Here is a 16,936-nt window from a genome sequence, read left to right on the forward strand (position 1 = left end):
AAATAATAATGCCCGTATCTGACTCTGAGTTTTTCAAATGTTTCTTCAGTTGTGATGTTAATAAAGCGTGAGCTGGAGATTACGGCTCATATTATCCCTCATCAGGTCCAGATGCAGCGTTCTGACTGAACCTCTTCTACTTCTGCTGCATGAGATGAGAACACATCTTTACAATGTTCTGGGTCTTAAAAGAGTCTGCGTTTGTGATATATGTCCTTATTTCATGCAAAATGCCAGCTCGCTCTGTCTGGATGCGTTTAAATCTGCTCTTAGTTTGCGTTGTTGTCCCCTATCACACACGAGCACTTCAATAAGCCGACAGAAAGCAGGTTAACGCGTTTACATGCCGCGCGAAATCAGGGTACGAGGAAAAAAACTCCCTGAGTCGAGCGGTTTCTGCTCACGCCGTTAATGACCTTACTCTGATAAAAGAAAACGGGTTCCCGTCAAGTTAAACACTTTAGCTTGAATTTTAATTTATGCTGTGCATTGTTGCAATGTGCTAAATAAATATTTGCATTATTTGTAATAAATGTATTATTTAAAACTTTAATATTAATTCATGCAATTGCAAAGCCTTGATTTTAGTAAAGTTAGTGCACGGTCATAGCCATAAATGCAATGGTACCAAAATTTGCCATAATTTCTTTCGGCGTTTTGTTTTTCGGCCTTGGTTTCCTCTTTTTCGGTTTTTGATTTCGGCATCCCTAGGGATTCTTCGTTTATCCAGAATCGTGCAGCTCTTTGTAGGTTCACGACCTGTAGGTTCTTAGAGCCAAATTTGATCCATCATGACGAATGTTGCATAAGTGGAGCTCCAGCACTTCAAACACTTCAGTGACGTAGATTCAGATCAAACATGTTCACCGTTGATCTGTGAGGTGTAGGGGAAGCCTGCAGGACGTCTGATAAAACCCAACGTAACCCAACTAAAGCCCATTCCTGCTCCATACAAGGAAAAGACAAGCTTCAATAGGAATCCCTTTCTCTCAAACGCTTCATTTGCATTTTCTTCACTAAATTTAAGTATGCAAACCCTAAAAAGGTGATGTGAGCCATTCCAGCCGTTTTGCAAATGAAGGACGAAAAAAGTGAAAGTAATGAATGGACTAAGAGGAAAAGATAGAAGGAAGAAAGCAACACCCTTGCACGTGCTGTGTTCGAGTATGCAATGTAGGTCATCAGAAAGAGAAGGAACTGAAAAACACGTGAGAGGAAGGAGGAGAGCGGCAAGATAAAGGCTTCTACGCCAGCGTGGACCTGTTTGTCACCACATTTCATTTCCTAGGTTTGGTTTGAAAACGGTTTGCTGAACTCACCATAAAGTTTGCTTTTGACGATAGACTGGAGTAGGTTGGTAAATCCAACGGGACAAAAAAAAAAAAGAAGCTGCATTTCCTGATCTGGAGTTGTTACCTAGCTGGTATTCACACTATTGGCACAATTATACGACAGTTTGGAGCCAAAACTTTAACGTAAGGGAGGCCAGATATGGAAACTTCTCCACCACAGAATAAAAAATAATAAAAGATAATTGTGAGACAAAAAGGTCGCAATTTTGACATTTTTGCTCAGAATTTCATGATATAAAGTCACAATTGTAAGGGGAAAAAAACATAGGATTACTCTCTCTCAAACGCTTCATTTGCATTTTCTTCACTACATGTAAGTATGCAAACCCGAAAAAGTGATGCAAGCCATTCCAGCCATTTTGTAAACGAAGGACAACCAAAACTCTGACTTTTACGCCGCAGAAACTCCGACTTTGCACGCAATTCAAATTGGAATTTGTGTACTATTGTAAGGCTGAAAAAACTAGTAGATCCCGAAATGTCTAAATGAACATCTGAACTGTCCCTCACACACCACTGGAGACGCAGGTCTCACCTCAGGATCAGCTAATCTACAGCTTTCCCTGTTGACTCCCTCTCCCCCAATTCCTTCCCTCGCTCATGCTGAGATCACTGAAAATACACCCAGAATCTCTCTATTATAATATCAATCCACACGATACAGTATTATATGTGTTTGTACCAGTCGCACTGAGACATTTCAAATTATATTAAAGATCTCATCCCCACAGAAGTTAACCAAAAGATAATCAGTGTTTTAAGAGTTTAGAGATATCCTGTCTTAGTTTGGTGGGTGTGGTGTTCAGCCATTTGGCCTTTGCATCAAAGTCTTTCGGACTTGATTAATGCAAATTCCCATTGTGAACTCACTCGTGTTTACACTTGAAAGAGTTTGTGCAATTGTTTCTGTGTATTTAAGGGAATGTTGCAAAGAGCTCAGGGCTCGATGCAGTAGTCAGGTCAGCCCGTAATGCTGGATGTCTCAAGATAGCCAGCATTATGTAATTTTCAAAAGTCAGGTATACATTTCATTCTTTGCTTCAGAGTAGTTGATGTTATATGGATTAGGCTACCTTTGAATTGATTATTTAATTGGCATTATACATTTACCTGACTGTTAATAAATTGTTACACTTTGATTGATTTTGACTTGCTCTGGAATTATTCAGGTTGGGCATAATTTTAAACAAAGGGTTAAACGGAATAATTAAATGTGTACTTATACTATTAAATATAATGACCAAATAACCAATTGGCATTCTAAATTATGATTAAATGGAGTCAGATAACGAGGAATAAAATCCTGTTGCCCCGCTGAAAAGACCGAACGCGCAGCGACCTTCACCCGCCGATCGTTAGCCTCCATTGGGACGATTTGGGCGGCCTTACCCTATCTTGAATTAAAACACACTTAAAAGAATTATATATGTTCAATATGGCTATAAAGTAATAGTAATAAACAATGGACATTAAAGTGAAAAACTCAGAACAGATTCACTCTTGAATCTGCACTGCATAGATTTGATTCATTAAATCGCAGCCTATGTTTTTTCATAAGTGCACTAAGCCATACGGTGATTTCGGTTTGATTCTGATTAATCGTGCAGGCCTAACTCCGCTTCAGACCAAGTGTGACAGCAGCCTAATTGAAACGCATGAGGCCTGATCTAAAGATAGCAGCTTCCTGTCTAAAGGACAACAACAAGCTCTTAGCATGCAGTATGTGATTTGGAGAAGAATAATGTGAACGTCTCCGACATCCTTCTTTAAACTCTCTCTGTCTCTGCTTAACTGGCCGAGATCTATAAAAAGCGCCGGGCCTGCAGGGAGGCTGGAGCCGTCCTCATCTCCTCCTCATCCGTGCCCTGGCAGAGGGGACACATGTTCCTGACCATCAGCCACAGGCTACATCCAGAATGTCACTTGGGAAGCAAGAAATGCAAGAATAGAGAGATGACGTGCGGCTCCGTATGTCAAAAATCCAACAAAATTGGATTTGGATGGATGGATGGATGGATGGATGGATGGATGGATGGATGGATGGATGGATGGATGGATGGATGGATGGATGGATGGATGGATGGATGGATGGATGGATGGATGGATGGATGGATGGATGGATGGATGGATGGATGGATGGATGGATGGATGGATGGATGGATGGATGGAATGACAGATCAATCATACAATCAAATCATCTTTATTTATATTGCAATTTTACAATGACGATTGTTTCAAAGCAGCTTCACAACAGGCCAATCATGAATCGATTCGCTGATTCATAACCGTTTGAATCTTTATTTGAGGATTGAACACAAACGCGGAAGAGAAGCCAATGCTGAATAAAGTCGTCGTTTTTGTTATTTTTGGACCCAAATGTATTTTGGATGCTTCAAGAGACTCTAATTAACCCACTGATGTCTCATATGGACTACTGTGATGATGTTTTTATTCCCTTTCTGGACATGGACAGTATAGTGTGCATACACTTGCATACGCTCTCGGACTAAATATAAAATATCTTAAACTGTGTGTGAAGATGAACGGAGGTCTGACGGGTGTGGAGCGACATTAGAGTTAATGACAGAAGATTCAGTTTTGGGTGAACTAACCCTTTAAGGCCATCACAACCTGTTGAAGATTCAGATTAAAATCAGTCAAACTCTATGAAACTACCTCTGAAAATAAACATGCTCAAACCAAGAGAGAAATACACACTTTGCCTTCACCACAACCTCGGATAAGGCTGTTTTTTTTATATATATTTTTAGAGACAAGGAAGTATGTGGGTACATGCATTTTCTACAGCAGAAATAGGAAGTGAATCCGTTTATGGGATGTTATGTTTCTTCATGCTGCCAACGTGTAACTCAGACACATCCAGGAGGATATACAAGGAATGGGAGCAGTTTTACAAGTTTACTTTCACTTTCAATTCATCCGATACAGAGCAACTATTAACACTCCACAAAGCCATTACTGAAGGGAGTGCGGATATAACCTTCAACCTGGCTTATCAGGTCCACCATAAAACAGACTGATCTTAGCCAGTCTGACCCCTAAAGCAGATCATTTACATAACGGTTCTCGACACACACACACACACACACACACACACACACACACACACACACACACACACCTCAAAACTCGAAACATGCGTCAAAACTCAAACTTTTTAGGCAATTGCAAATTTAGGCAATTGCAGTGCTTACAGTTCACTTGAAGAACTACTTGAAAAATTAAGTAAAATTTACTTCATTTATAAAAAATGAAGGGTTTCATTTGTTTTAATAATGTATGTCAGTCTCAAATGGTGATTTCAGCAAACGGAAATATCAAAACGAATGGAGCGAAAGGAACAAACTAATTGAATAAACTGATCAAATAATTTTAATAAATGGAACGGATGAATGAGATAAGTGGATTGAATGAATTGATTGAAAAAAAAAACTTTTAATGGATAAATGTAATGGACAAATGGAGTAAGTAGAGCGAACAAATGAACGAACAAACAAATGAATTCATCTTTTTTGTTTTGGAAAGAGATGTCATATCTATTGTGTGCACAATGAACTACAACAAATAAATATCCACCAATCCGTGTCGACACACGCCTAAAGGAACGCCCCCTGGAGGGCAAAACAAGGCTCTCCTCCATTGACCGCCAGTCTTTTTTACCAGGTTTGTAGTCAGTATTAATGCAGTAAGACAGTGATATTAAAATACCAAATTCAATACACCTTATTGATGTTGCAAACGCTGTACAGGAACGCAGATGAACACAGAATATTAGTGCAACACGAGGTTTCTCGCTAGGTGTTTTCCCATCAAAACCCATTATAAAGAAAATGTTGCTTTCATATTCCGGGTTCATCCACTCACCTTTATGTAGTATGCATCATCAAAAAGCTGTAATCTGAATTAGATCTTTTAATATCACTGTTTTAGTACATCACAGCACTTTAATGGTTTAAAAGAAGTCGTCAGTTCACCCTCCGTCTGCTTCATCAGCTCTATAACGGTTTTACTGCATAATTCATCTGTTTAAAATCGAGTGGTGTAACAACGTGATTTTAAATAAAACCCATATCAATAAATCCTAGATTAGTACTTTACTTATCTTTAAAAAAAGTAAGTAACCTGGTTGCCTTAAAATTTTGAGTTTATTGAAATTAAAAATTTGAGTTGATACAATGAAGGAAATTGGTTTAATAAATAGAAACTCAATATTATTGTATCTGAACCACATAAAAAATGTGATAAATCATGAAAATAGCACAATTTGGCTGCGTCATCAAAAATAAAACACACACAATTACCCAATATGCTTACAAAATCTTTTAATAATATTTTAATAAAGGTTGTCGAATCTCAAAAAAAAAAATCATTGTATTAACTCAATTTTAATTTCAATGAACTCAAAATTAAAGCAACCAGGTAACTTTTTTTCTAAATAATTGTTTACAGTGTTGTTGGTGCAGCTCACCCTGTAGTGTTTTATCACATTAAGCGTTTTAAAAACGTCCCGTTGTTTTTGGTGATTGAAATACTGCAGCAGGTGCTGTATATAGATCATTAGTGCCAAAAACGTGCATTTTGTTCACATATTTTGGTTTTAAGAGTGAAATTTGACAGCTTTGTGCTGCAGTTCAATTGTGCTTTATGGCGGTTTTGCCCTCCAAGGCTCTGCGACAGACACGTGACTGAAAACTATGGATACCCGAAACTAGTTCAGCTGAAATATCATGAGGCGCTGCGTTGCCGAAAAACTTTACTAAGACTGATTTAATTGATACCCTGAGAACATGACACCCTGAACAGCATCAGTCTCAGGCAAAAAACAAACAAACAAAACGAGAAAAAAAAAACGTACATTTCAGTTTGTGTGTTTTTGGTAAAAACTTTGTTTTGGTGCATTACTATCTACTACAGCAAAAGGTAAAGATAAAGCACACTTGTTAGACAGCAAACGGCAGGTTTGTTTAAAGACACAGACTCTATGGTCTGTCATGTCCGGCTCACTGCGCCACAGCTTCTTTTTCCTTCTTTGGCAAAGCACAGATCTTTGTTTTTTCAGCTAGTGGAAGAAACTGTCAACTAATACCCCTCACACTTACACACACTAGCATCAGAGCAGAACAGACAAAAGATCTGATCCACATGAAAACACATATGTGGCAAAGGCATTCCTTCAGTCGCTCAACTAACGCTACCTCCACAAGCCCAATTATTCAAGCCCTGAGAGGTGTGGGACAGGAGCGAACTCTACCGCTGGGTGCTGTACTGGGAATTCAACGCTCCCAAACTGCAGAAAATCAAGCCGTTTCTATCAGGGACAACTGGACGTATGTATTCTTCATACATATATTATATTGCCAAAAGTTGTGACTCCTCCCTATAAATGCTCATGAGCTTTAATGCCATCCCATTGTTAACCCGTAGGGTCTAATATGGAGTCGGCCCACCCTCTCTAACAGCTCCAGCTCTTCTGACTCTGACTGGTTTATCTTCATAAATGCCATCATCAATAAAAACGTGGTGTCAATGCCGCAGGTCCCAGTCAAGCATCAGGATTACTGAACATCTGCTGTTCATCCTACACACATTCTTCCTGAGGAGGCCTGAACTGCCCAAACCTGTGTTCAGAGGAGTCACACCCTTACATTAGAGACGCCATAGACTGATAGACTGTCAATATCCTGTGCCAGGAGCTCTGAAACGGGCGATTGTTCTGCACCTCCAACAGCAGCAGCGAGGAGACGTATCGGGACACGGCAAGCTCACATTAGGATCCTGAATATGCCCGCTAAACCAGGAAACATGAACTTTGGAGTTATTTCTGGGAAAGCGGTTGCCATAATGCTATTTGCAAGGTTTTAGAGAGAGAGAGAGAGAGAGAGAGAGAGAGAGAGAGAGAGAGAGAGAGAGAGAGAGAGAGAGAGAGAGAGAGAGAGAGAGAGAGAGAGAGAGAGAGAGAGAGAGAGAGAGAGAGAGAGAGAGAGAGAGAGAGAGAGAGAGAGAGAGAGAGAGAGAGAGAGAGAGAGAGAGAGAGAGAGAGAGAGAGAGAGAGAGAGAGAGAGAGAGAGAGAGAGAGTAGTGTTGAGAAAGGATAGTTTATAGAGCTGTATGCTGCAAGTGGAAATATTGTGTGTCTGTGTGTGTGTGTGTGTGTGTGTGGGGGGGGGTATAATTGGAGTAAAAATTGGATTAGTAACACTTCACGATCAGCATTTGACAGCCGACCACTATAAACACAGAACGTAAACAAACGTAAAAACACCCTTTGAATGTATTCACAGTTGGATGAATCTCTGGTCGCCGTCTGGAGACAGTGAATGAGGAGTCAAAAGACACGTCACAGACATTATCAACAGGGATGTCACGATTATCTGCCGATACTGAGTCCCGATCCGATACTGCTATAAAACGCAAAAAAGAATAAAGAAGAGCGGAAAAAACGATCCAGAATGTTCCTTATTTTTTATTTAATTCACCTTATTTTAACATTCAACAACTCCAAAAAAGAGCACTTCTGTGAGGTAGCTTGAACAATCAAGTAACACATAAATTCTTCAGTTTTGGATTTTAGTGCAACTGTAAATATTTTTTAAAAAGTCCGGGACCGGAGTCTGCGCAGTAGAGCAGGAAGTACAGCCGCGATATCAAAAGCCCGCCCACACTCTCGCAGATGCAGAACAATTAATGATGTTGGTGTGAAATAAACAGCTATGGAAATGCAGAAAATAAAGCTTAAGGTCCAATCTGCTCCCAAAAATCCCGAAAAGAGTCCGTTAGTGCCTCAGTGACTTCACTCAGAGAAGACGTCGATCTCAGCTGTCAATCATGACGTCACACACCCGTTTTTATAGCATCAGATAACTAGGGATGTACGATATTGGATTTTTGTCGATATCTGATATGCCGATATTTTTCAGCTCAGTTTGCCCGATGCCGATATATGTTTATTTTTTCCCTTTGTTTGGAAACAACACCATTTTGAGCAAAAACGTTTTTTCTTCATTCTGGTTTAAGATTTCTGAGGTCTCCTTACTAAAAGGATTCTTGTTGAAGATAAATAAATGTTAATAAAGTTCTTTTTATGATAAGAGTATATTAAGTGCCCAGAAAATAACAATAATAAAGTCAGTCATTTTTGGCCCCAGATGCAGCTGTAACCTAAATATTGTATTTTTGGATTTAGCCTCTGTGCACATGAAGTGGGGGTGGAGTGACATCCGTTGATGCTGTCTTTCAATTCTTTTATCGGCCAATTCCGATGTCGGGACTAGGGCTGCACGTTTTCAAGTTTTTCATTAACCGTTAACCGAGGCCCTTAGCGGTTAATACTCGGTTAACCATAGTGTGCGTCAGGGTTATTATTTTTAGTTTATTAATTTGACGACCGCCATCTCCGTAGTGAACGCGCCTATAGAGAGAAATGCACATCATGGATTACCTAATCAGAGAGTAGCCTATTTCTTTTCGTTTTAAATTGTTAAAAGACATTTCAAGTTTCTTAAGATCTATTTCATGTCTGTGAGGCGTACGCTGAGTTTCGTTAAATTAGGATGAGATGCGCTCCAGTTCACAAGCAATGCGAGTGGCCGCGAGGGCGCCTGCATGATTAGAGCATGTAATGTTAGTAAAATATGCGGCCGAGAACGATTCCCACAGACACAGCGTTTGACTCGCGCGGCTGAGCCTCTCCCGGCAGAGAGTTCAAGCATCTGTGGACTCGTCCCTTCAGCTCTGGCCATCTTCCTTTCAGTCCGCGATAAGCTTTTTTGTTTTCTTCATTACAGTTAAAGTAACGTCTGCTTTTCTCTAGTCATTCACAAGTTTCTCACTTCAAACTTTCTTTCTTCTGATCCGTTATGCACAGCGCGCGCGGCTCCCGCTCTGCTTCTGCCCTAATGCGACTTATAGTCCAGTGCGACGTATGTTATTTTCCTCTTCATGACGCATATTTTGACTGATGCGACTCATACTCCGGAGCAACTTATAGCCTGAAAAATGCGGTAAGCACTGCATTGCAATACTTGCATTTTGCCCCGTCACTCTCATTTTTAAAGTGCTCCCACGCTTTCTTCGACCGCTTCATTGCCCGCTTAGAAAGCTGGTCATGACTTCTTCTTGTGGATATTACAAATGTCTGGGAGCGCTCTGGCGGTCTCTAGGGGTGCAACCATATATTACAACTAAATTCAAGGCACGTCATTGACGCCACTTAACCGAGCAAAATGTTTCACTCGGTTACGCAATTTTTAACGGTTAATCGGTCAATCGGTTAACCATGGACACCCCTAGTCGTGCCGATAATATCGTGCATCCCAAAAAATAACTAACTAAAACTAAACTTATTTAAAAAAACAAACACTTGAAATTAAATAATCGTGATGATAACTCCCTACAATGACATAAACTAACTTTGGGGGAAAAATATTTGAAGTGTAATTTGATTGTTTAGTTTGCTTCGCGTCCATTAGAAAACACGAAGGAGCAGCTATACTGGGACCGGCCACCGGGGGGGCGATAGAGGCGCGGATGCATGTGTTTTTGCATGCATCACATTATTGTGCAGTGGCCCCTTTAAGAGACTGATCACTTGACTTATAACGCGCACAACGCTGGTGACGTAGAAGAGCGGTCTCTTCAGATTGATAAGAGCCACGGTGGATGATATATCTTGCTCTACCTTCTTGTAATATTTGATTTGTTGACTTTTATTTGTGACGCTATGAAAGAGCGAGTACCTCATGTATGAGGCGGCGCGTGTCTGTACCTGCCAATGGGCGTGTGAAATACTCTTTTTCGCATTCACACTTTATTTTTCCTAATTCAACGAGTTATCTGGGTCAAAGCGTTACACGGTGTCACGACAAATCCTGTCCCCCTGTGAAATCGTGTCCGCTTAGGACCCTATAGCGATTCTATTGGCTGAAAGAACTTTTCATGGGTAATCCGTTCAGAGCCTGATTAGAATTCATATAAAATCACGTTTTGATTTGTCATTTAAATTGTGTTAAAATGGTCTTTAATGTCTTGAAATAATATGTTTTAGATACTATTATATAAGCTATAAGTTATGAAATCAAACATATCTTGTTTCTTAATGTTTTTTTTTTTTTTTAAGTTAGCGTATAGCATACTGCTACTCGATTAGCCTAATTTATACACCACGGTTAGACTTACCCTAAACAGCTTTTGATCAGGCATTTAAAACAGCTACCACGTTCGTCCTAAGCGGACACGAATTCACAGGGGGACAGGATTTGTCATGACACCGGTGCTGCAGGCTTGATTTAAACGTCATGCCGCACGCGTTGTTGTTTCTGTGTGGAGTTAAAAGGGTCTAACTCTGTGGCACCGCATAACTATTGATGTGTTAATATACATATATATATATATATATATATCCAAGTCCTGATCGGATTTCAGTCAAGTCTAAAATCACGTGATCGGATCGGGACATCCCTAATTATCAAGACACACAGTCACAGACATTATCAGTCACCCTTCATATGACGAGTCGCATACCAGATATTAGGGGTGGCACGGTTCACGAAGCCCACGGTTCGGTTCGTATCGCCGTTTTCGGTTCTGTGTGGTTCTTGTTGTTTTTTTCTTAGAAATGTTAACTCTCCAGAAATGTACTTTAGCATATGTTATTAATTATCCAAAATTTAGGATACATTATACATTTTTTTTTTTTTAAACGTATAACATGTAGAAGTTGTTTCCTAACTGGCTGTCTCCTGCGTACGCTGTCCAACACATTGGCGTAACATTTGTCATGTAATCATGTCAATTTTGATCAGAAAAGTGCACTGTGGCTTTAATTCTGCATGAACATATTTTTGGCCAAGCTTCAAAGGCCTGTTTAAACTGAAAGCTTATCTTAATTTTAATGTTACATTTATAATGTGAACTATACTTATATACCTCATGTTATATGCATGTGTGTTTAGGGAACAGGGCCCTATTTGCAGCAGATATATTAAGCTGCCAATCATAAATCCAAAGCAGGAGAATGACAGGTGTCAGAGGAGAACACCGGGAAAGGTGACGGAATGGACGGGCATTTTGATTTCATTTTTTACGTGCATTTGATCATTTAAATGCAGTAAGCCAATCATTATGGTACTCACAAGCTGTTTGAGAGGCTTATATATATCACCGGTCCGGGCCGAGCATGCTGAAGTAGGGCTGCGTAATATATTGAAATTATCGAAATATCGCAATATGCATATTGCAATATCAACATTACTTCAACATTGTGTGTGAAAAGCGTATTTTTTTAGGTCGGCATAGCAGGAAAATACACTGGGCACACAACAACTGTTAAATGTGAGTTTCTTGATGTTAAAAATAGTTATTATACGTAATAACTTGCGAAAAACAACTCCTTGCAGTCACACGCTGTCGACACACACACACACACACACACACACACACCGAAACGCCTCTCTGAAAGCATGTGATCCCTTCAGTTTTGTTACACACTTGAACTACCAAATACAGTCACTAATTTTTTTAACAGAACTTTTTGTTAAAACACTGCTGGTCACTTTCAGAAGCTGTAGCGATGCTTTCTTTTCCCAGAAAGAATGTGAAACACAAATGTTATTATTCTGTTTTGAAATATAATTTAAATAGACTTTACACATTAATAGCAATATCCTATCGCATATTGAATATCCCATTAGGTACAAGGTATTGCATATGGCATTTCTCTTCAATATCGCACAGCCCCATGCAGAAGTTCAGCTGATTCTGGTCCTGGTGTTTGAACCAGCTACTAATCATAACTTTTATATCACAAACTGGTGCTTCTGTCACAAAATAATCAAATTCAAAAGAGACCAACCCTTTGATGTGTGCCACCGTAACTTTATGACTCAATAGGAACTATATTCTTCCCATATCTTTTGTTGTTGAAGCAGTGCGTCATATCAAACTCTATGGTATCGCTGTGCAGTCTTGTCCATTTAAACATTCAAGCAATCTGAATGCATTCAAGTGCTAGAATCACAAAGCCAAACCACAAAACATTCCTTTGAGTTATATCATTGAACTGATGCTCTGATCAATGGAGTTGTAAGACTCAGAGACTGTAAAAGCTCTTTTCTCGGAGTTGTAAGGTCAGCACAGAAAACACAACACACCGTGGCCATCTGACACCTCCACAGATCTCTCAAATAAAACAATTGAAAGTGCATTTAAAAAATAACCATGAATCAAAACTTTAAAAATGATACTGTATGTTCATGTGCTCTTAAAAGTTGACATCAACTCTGCTCTTGGATTGATTGGCTAGAGGAGCTGTCCATCTAGAACTCCGACCAATGAACATCTAGAACAGACCAATGGTGACGCTTGAGCCCGTTAGCGCTGGGCAAAATAGCCAAAAAATCATATATTGGTATTTTTTGGTTAAATGGCAGCATACGGGATATATCCCAGTATTTTCTACTTGGTTAAAAAAAAGTTCATAATATTATATATATATAATTTGACCATCCAGTGAATATATATATATATATATATATATATATATATATATATATATATATATATATATATATATATATATATATATATATATATATATATATATATATATATATATATATATATATATATATATATATATATATATATATATATATATATATATATGATATTGAAGGCTATGAAAAAAATTATATAGTATGTAATAAATGCAGGCTATGCAAAATATGTGTGTGTGTGTGTGTGTGTGTGTGTGTGTGTGTGTGTGTCTCATTACATTGTAACATTATATTGTATTATATTCTATTAATCTAAAAACAAATTCAAACAAAAAATGATAACTATATATATAATCTAATTCAAGCTTCGCTTTTGCGTTTTAACACTCGATGGCACTCATGGACGAGGTCGAACTGGAAGCCGTGTTAATCTTGGACTAAATCGGCCACCATAGGAGTTAAAACGAAATCGGAATTGAGAGAAACAGAATCTAATATTCACTGGATGGTCATAAACCTTTACACCGCTAGATAGGGGAAATATCACACAGTGGAGCTTTAAACATTTGATTTGCACGCATAAAATGTTTAACCCGCAAGGCTTTTAAACACAGGTAACACCCCCTAACTTTACTCCATATGATTGGATATTTGCTCATATCAGCACGTAGACTCACAGGCACACCCAAACAGAGCCGAAATAAACTGAGAGGAATATTTAAATGGAGAGAAATGAAAATAATTAATTCAATGCAAACCTGAAAAAAAAACGCAATTCACCAGCGCGTATTGAACCGTGAATGCCGTAGCGAACGGTTCAATATTATATTGAGTATTGTGACATCCCTAGTCTGAGCATGGCGTGTTGAGGCGACTCTATCCAGGAAGCAGACATCAGAACTCAACCGCTTGTATTAATAGCACAGTCAGACCGTGCACTTTGTATGACGCATGCTGGTGCACGAATTTGACTTGCATCAGGTTTAATAATGACGAGTTTAGATCGGTCACAAAGTACAAATTTGTCAAGCTGATTTGCACAAACAACTCTGAAAGATCCTGATCATGCACACTCACCGCATTAAGCACTTGAGGGATAAATATAACTAGAGCTGTGAGATATCAACAATCCTGCTATTACTAAAGTACTGGCACTCATTATAGCTCCACATTTACACTCACACAGTTACTAGTAGTCCAGGTTCCAAAGTAGCAAATGCTCAGACAGAAGTAGCTTTTTATTATTCACTATAAAGTAGCCACTCAATCACTATCAACACAGTAGTCCAGCTTTATATTAGGGGCATTTAACCGTGTACGTAACGGTTACTGGGACATAAAACACATGCAGCTCCTTTTTTATTATTATTTAAGTCATGTACGTACACAACTGCATCAAATTATTCCTTTAAATGTTCCACAAGTTAAAGACACTTCATATAAAACACAAAAGAAATTGTAACGTTATGTAATAATTGGGATGCACTTGTGTCTCTGTTGGCTCTAGTGTCTAATAAACTATTGAAATACTTACTAATAACCACACCGTAAAAAATGATATGTTCAATAAGTTATGACAGCATATGTTTTACATTGTTTTAACTCATCAAAAGAAGTTAAGAAATTTTTAACTTGCTTTTATTAGATATACAAGATGTAACTCATTTTTTAAAGTCAGTTTAACATAATTTAAGTCATCCAAGTTGATTGTACTGCAAAAGTTAAAAATCGGTTTGTTTTTTTACAGTGCAACAAAAATATGAACTATATATATAACTAGTATATAGTTTTAGTCACTGCTGAAATCTTAATTAGCAATAAAAAAATAAGTATAAAAGAAAATTTAAAGAATGATATTACATTTGTATTATTATTAATTAAATAAAGTTATATGAAATATAAAAATTATATATATATATATATATATATAATTTTATTTTTTTAATAGCACTGTCAAAACAATTAAAATCACATCTAAAATAAACCTGTTTTTTTACATCACGTGTGACCCTGCAGCTCTTCACCAGTCCTGCGTCTCACGGGTATATCATCTGCATTATAAGGGTCAAAATGATCCATTTTATTTTATGCCAAAAATCATTAGGATATTAAGATCATGCTCCATGAAGATATTTAGTGAATGTCCTACTATAAATATATATAACATGCATTGCTAAGGACTTCACTTTGACAACTTTAAAGGAGATTCTCTCAATATTTAGATTGTTTTGCACCCTCAGATTCCAGATTTACAAAATGATTCATCAATGGAAAGCTTATTTATTTATCATATGAGCCATTATGACTGATTTTTAAGTCCATTTTATAAATGTAATGTTATGATATATTTTATATATAAATATAACACTTTTCTTAAAAATATAGGCCTACATTCAATCATGATTAATTGATTTGACGGCACTAATAAAAAAAAATATTAAAATGAACATTATTACACTATAATGAGAAAAAGATAAAATTCAACTTAAAATAAACTAATTTATAATATTAATTGGGTGTTTATAAAAGATAGATGCATTTTAAATTTTAGGATGGGGTCCATCACATTTTGGGTGTGATGATGATGATGATGATGATGATGATGATGATGATAGGCGCGTCACAGTCACAGAATCAGGCACGCGATCAGATCAAATGATCAAAATGTACAGTGACAGGATTGCGTCACAGTGACTGTAAACGCTCCGCGGATGGACTGTAGTTCGCGCTTCGCAGCTCTGCACCTGACACACCTGGAGCATGGCGCTCTGGCCGACAATTCGACACACATTTCACCAAGGTTCTCCCAAAGTTACGAACAAACGTTCATCCAGGAACAATCAGTGAATATTTGTTCAAAGTTATCTGGCCTTTAATAATTTTAGCACACAAAAAAAGCGTCATCTAAACAACATTATTTAATCAGAAAGCGTTTTCCCCCCACGCGCGTTCAGAGAACCGTCAAAAGTAACATCTCTCACCCGATGTTTGAAGAATGATACAATGAATGTTTCAATGTTCAGAGAACATTCAAAAATAACATTCTTCGAATATGCGTCGCTCTGAGATTCAGGAACATCATCGGGTCAATTAGGACAATGATCTGAAAACACACTCACCCCATTAACCACTCCATGATGATTGGAAGGGATAAATCCAGCTAGAGCTGCCGTCCTCCTCGCGTGTTTCTCCGGGTAGCCCGAGCTAACAGTGTGGATGTGCTCTCGGCGGGGTTTAATCTCCGGCTCCGGTGTTTTCCGAGCGAAAGTGCGTTAATGACACGCGCATGAGAGGCGGATGAGCTCCGGCGCGCTGATCAAGGACCGCATTGACTTTGACGTTTGGCGAAGGGTGGCAGAAGGATACTTTCTGCCTTCAATGGTCGTGTAAAGCCGCGCTAATCTCTCCGCGTCAGTGCCGGTGTGGGGCGGCTCTCCGGTCACCGAGGCGCCGTGCTTCACCGGAGACGGTCTCGGATCGGGGCACGGGGCTCTTGCTGAGCTTGTAGGGCAACTGGAGTGGCTGTTTTCAAGCTCTGCCATATACAGGAAATCCGGAAGTAAACACAGGTTCGATTGCCGACCCCCTCTCTAACGGGATGTGGTCGGTTCACCGAGGCATGCTGGGATATGTAGTTTCCTGTAAGCTTGAGGACTACACGCAGACGTGCATTCCGCGCAAGACTCACCTCAGCAGTGTTTTTGTCTCTTTAAAATGTAAAATGGTCTGTGCGATACCAAATATTCTATAGACCTATACATGCAGATAGTAGCTATTCTAATGTCACATAGAATGTATCTGTTAAAGGCACAATATGTAAGATTTTTGTATTTAAATAAAAAAAAAAATACTAAAACAGTGTTATATAACCAGGACACGGAGAATATCACTAGCTGCGTTTCCGTTACCCTTAAAATTGCGCACATTTTAAATTACGAATTGAAAAAAACGACCAATGGAAACACGTCAATTTTTACAAAAACGTTTTTGCGCGCATGAGGTGCTATTTCAGTCAACTCGAAAAAGGAAATTTTTGCAAAACTGCAATGAAAATTTGTGTCAATCAACTGG

The 16,936-nt window shown here is 38.6% G+C and overlaps 1 protein-coding gene across 1 annotated transcript in view; it reads right to left on the bottom strand.

Annotated features, from left to right (window-relative positions):
• Positions 1-16,436, bottom strand: part of mob2b (MOB kinase activator 2b) — a 48,735-nt gene extending 32,299 nt beyond the window's left edge. The window contains exon 1 of the mRNA XM_067419643.1: positions 15,985-16,436. Within this exon, the coding sequence (XP_067275744.1) occupies positions 15,985-16,001 (17 nt within the window). The 5' untranslated portion in view covers positions 16,002-16,436. The remainder of the gene's footprint in view (positions 1-15,984) is intronic.
• Between the last annotated feature and the right edge of the window lie 500 nt (positions 16,437-16,936).

This window comes from Pseudorasbora parva, chromosome 16, assembly GCF_024679245.1.
Source record: "Pseudorasbora parva isolate DD20220531a chromosome 16, ASM2467924v1, whole genome shotgun sequence".
Taxonomy (NCBI): Eukaryota; Metazoa; Chordata; class Actinopteri; order Cypriniformes; family Gobionidae; genus Pseudorasbora; species Pseudorasbora parva.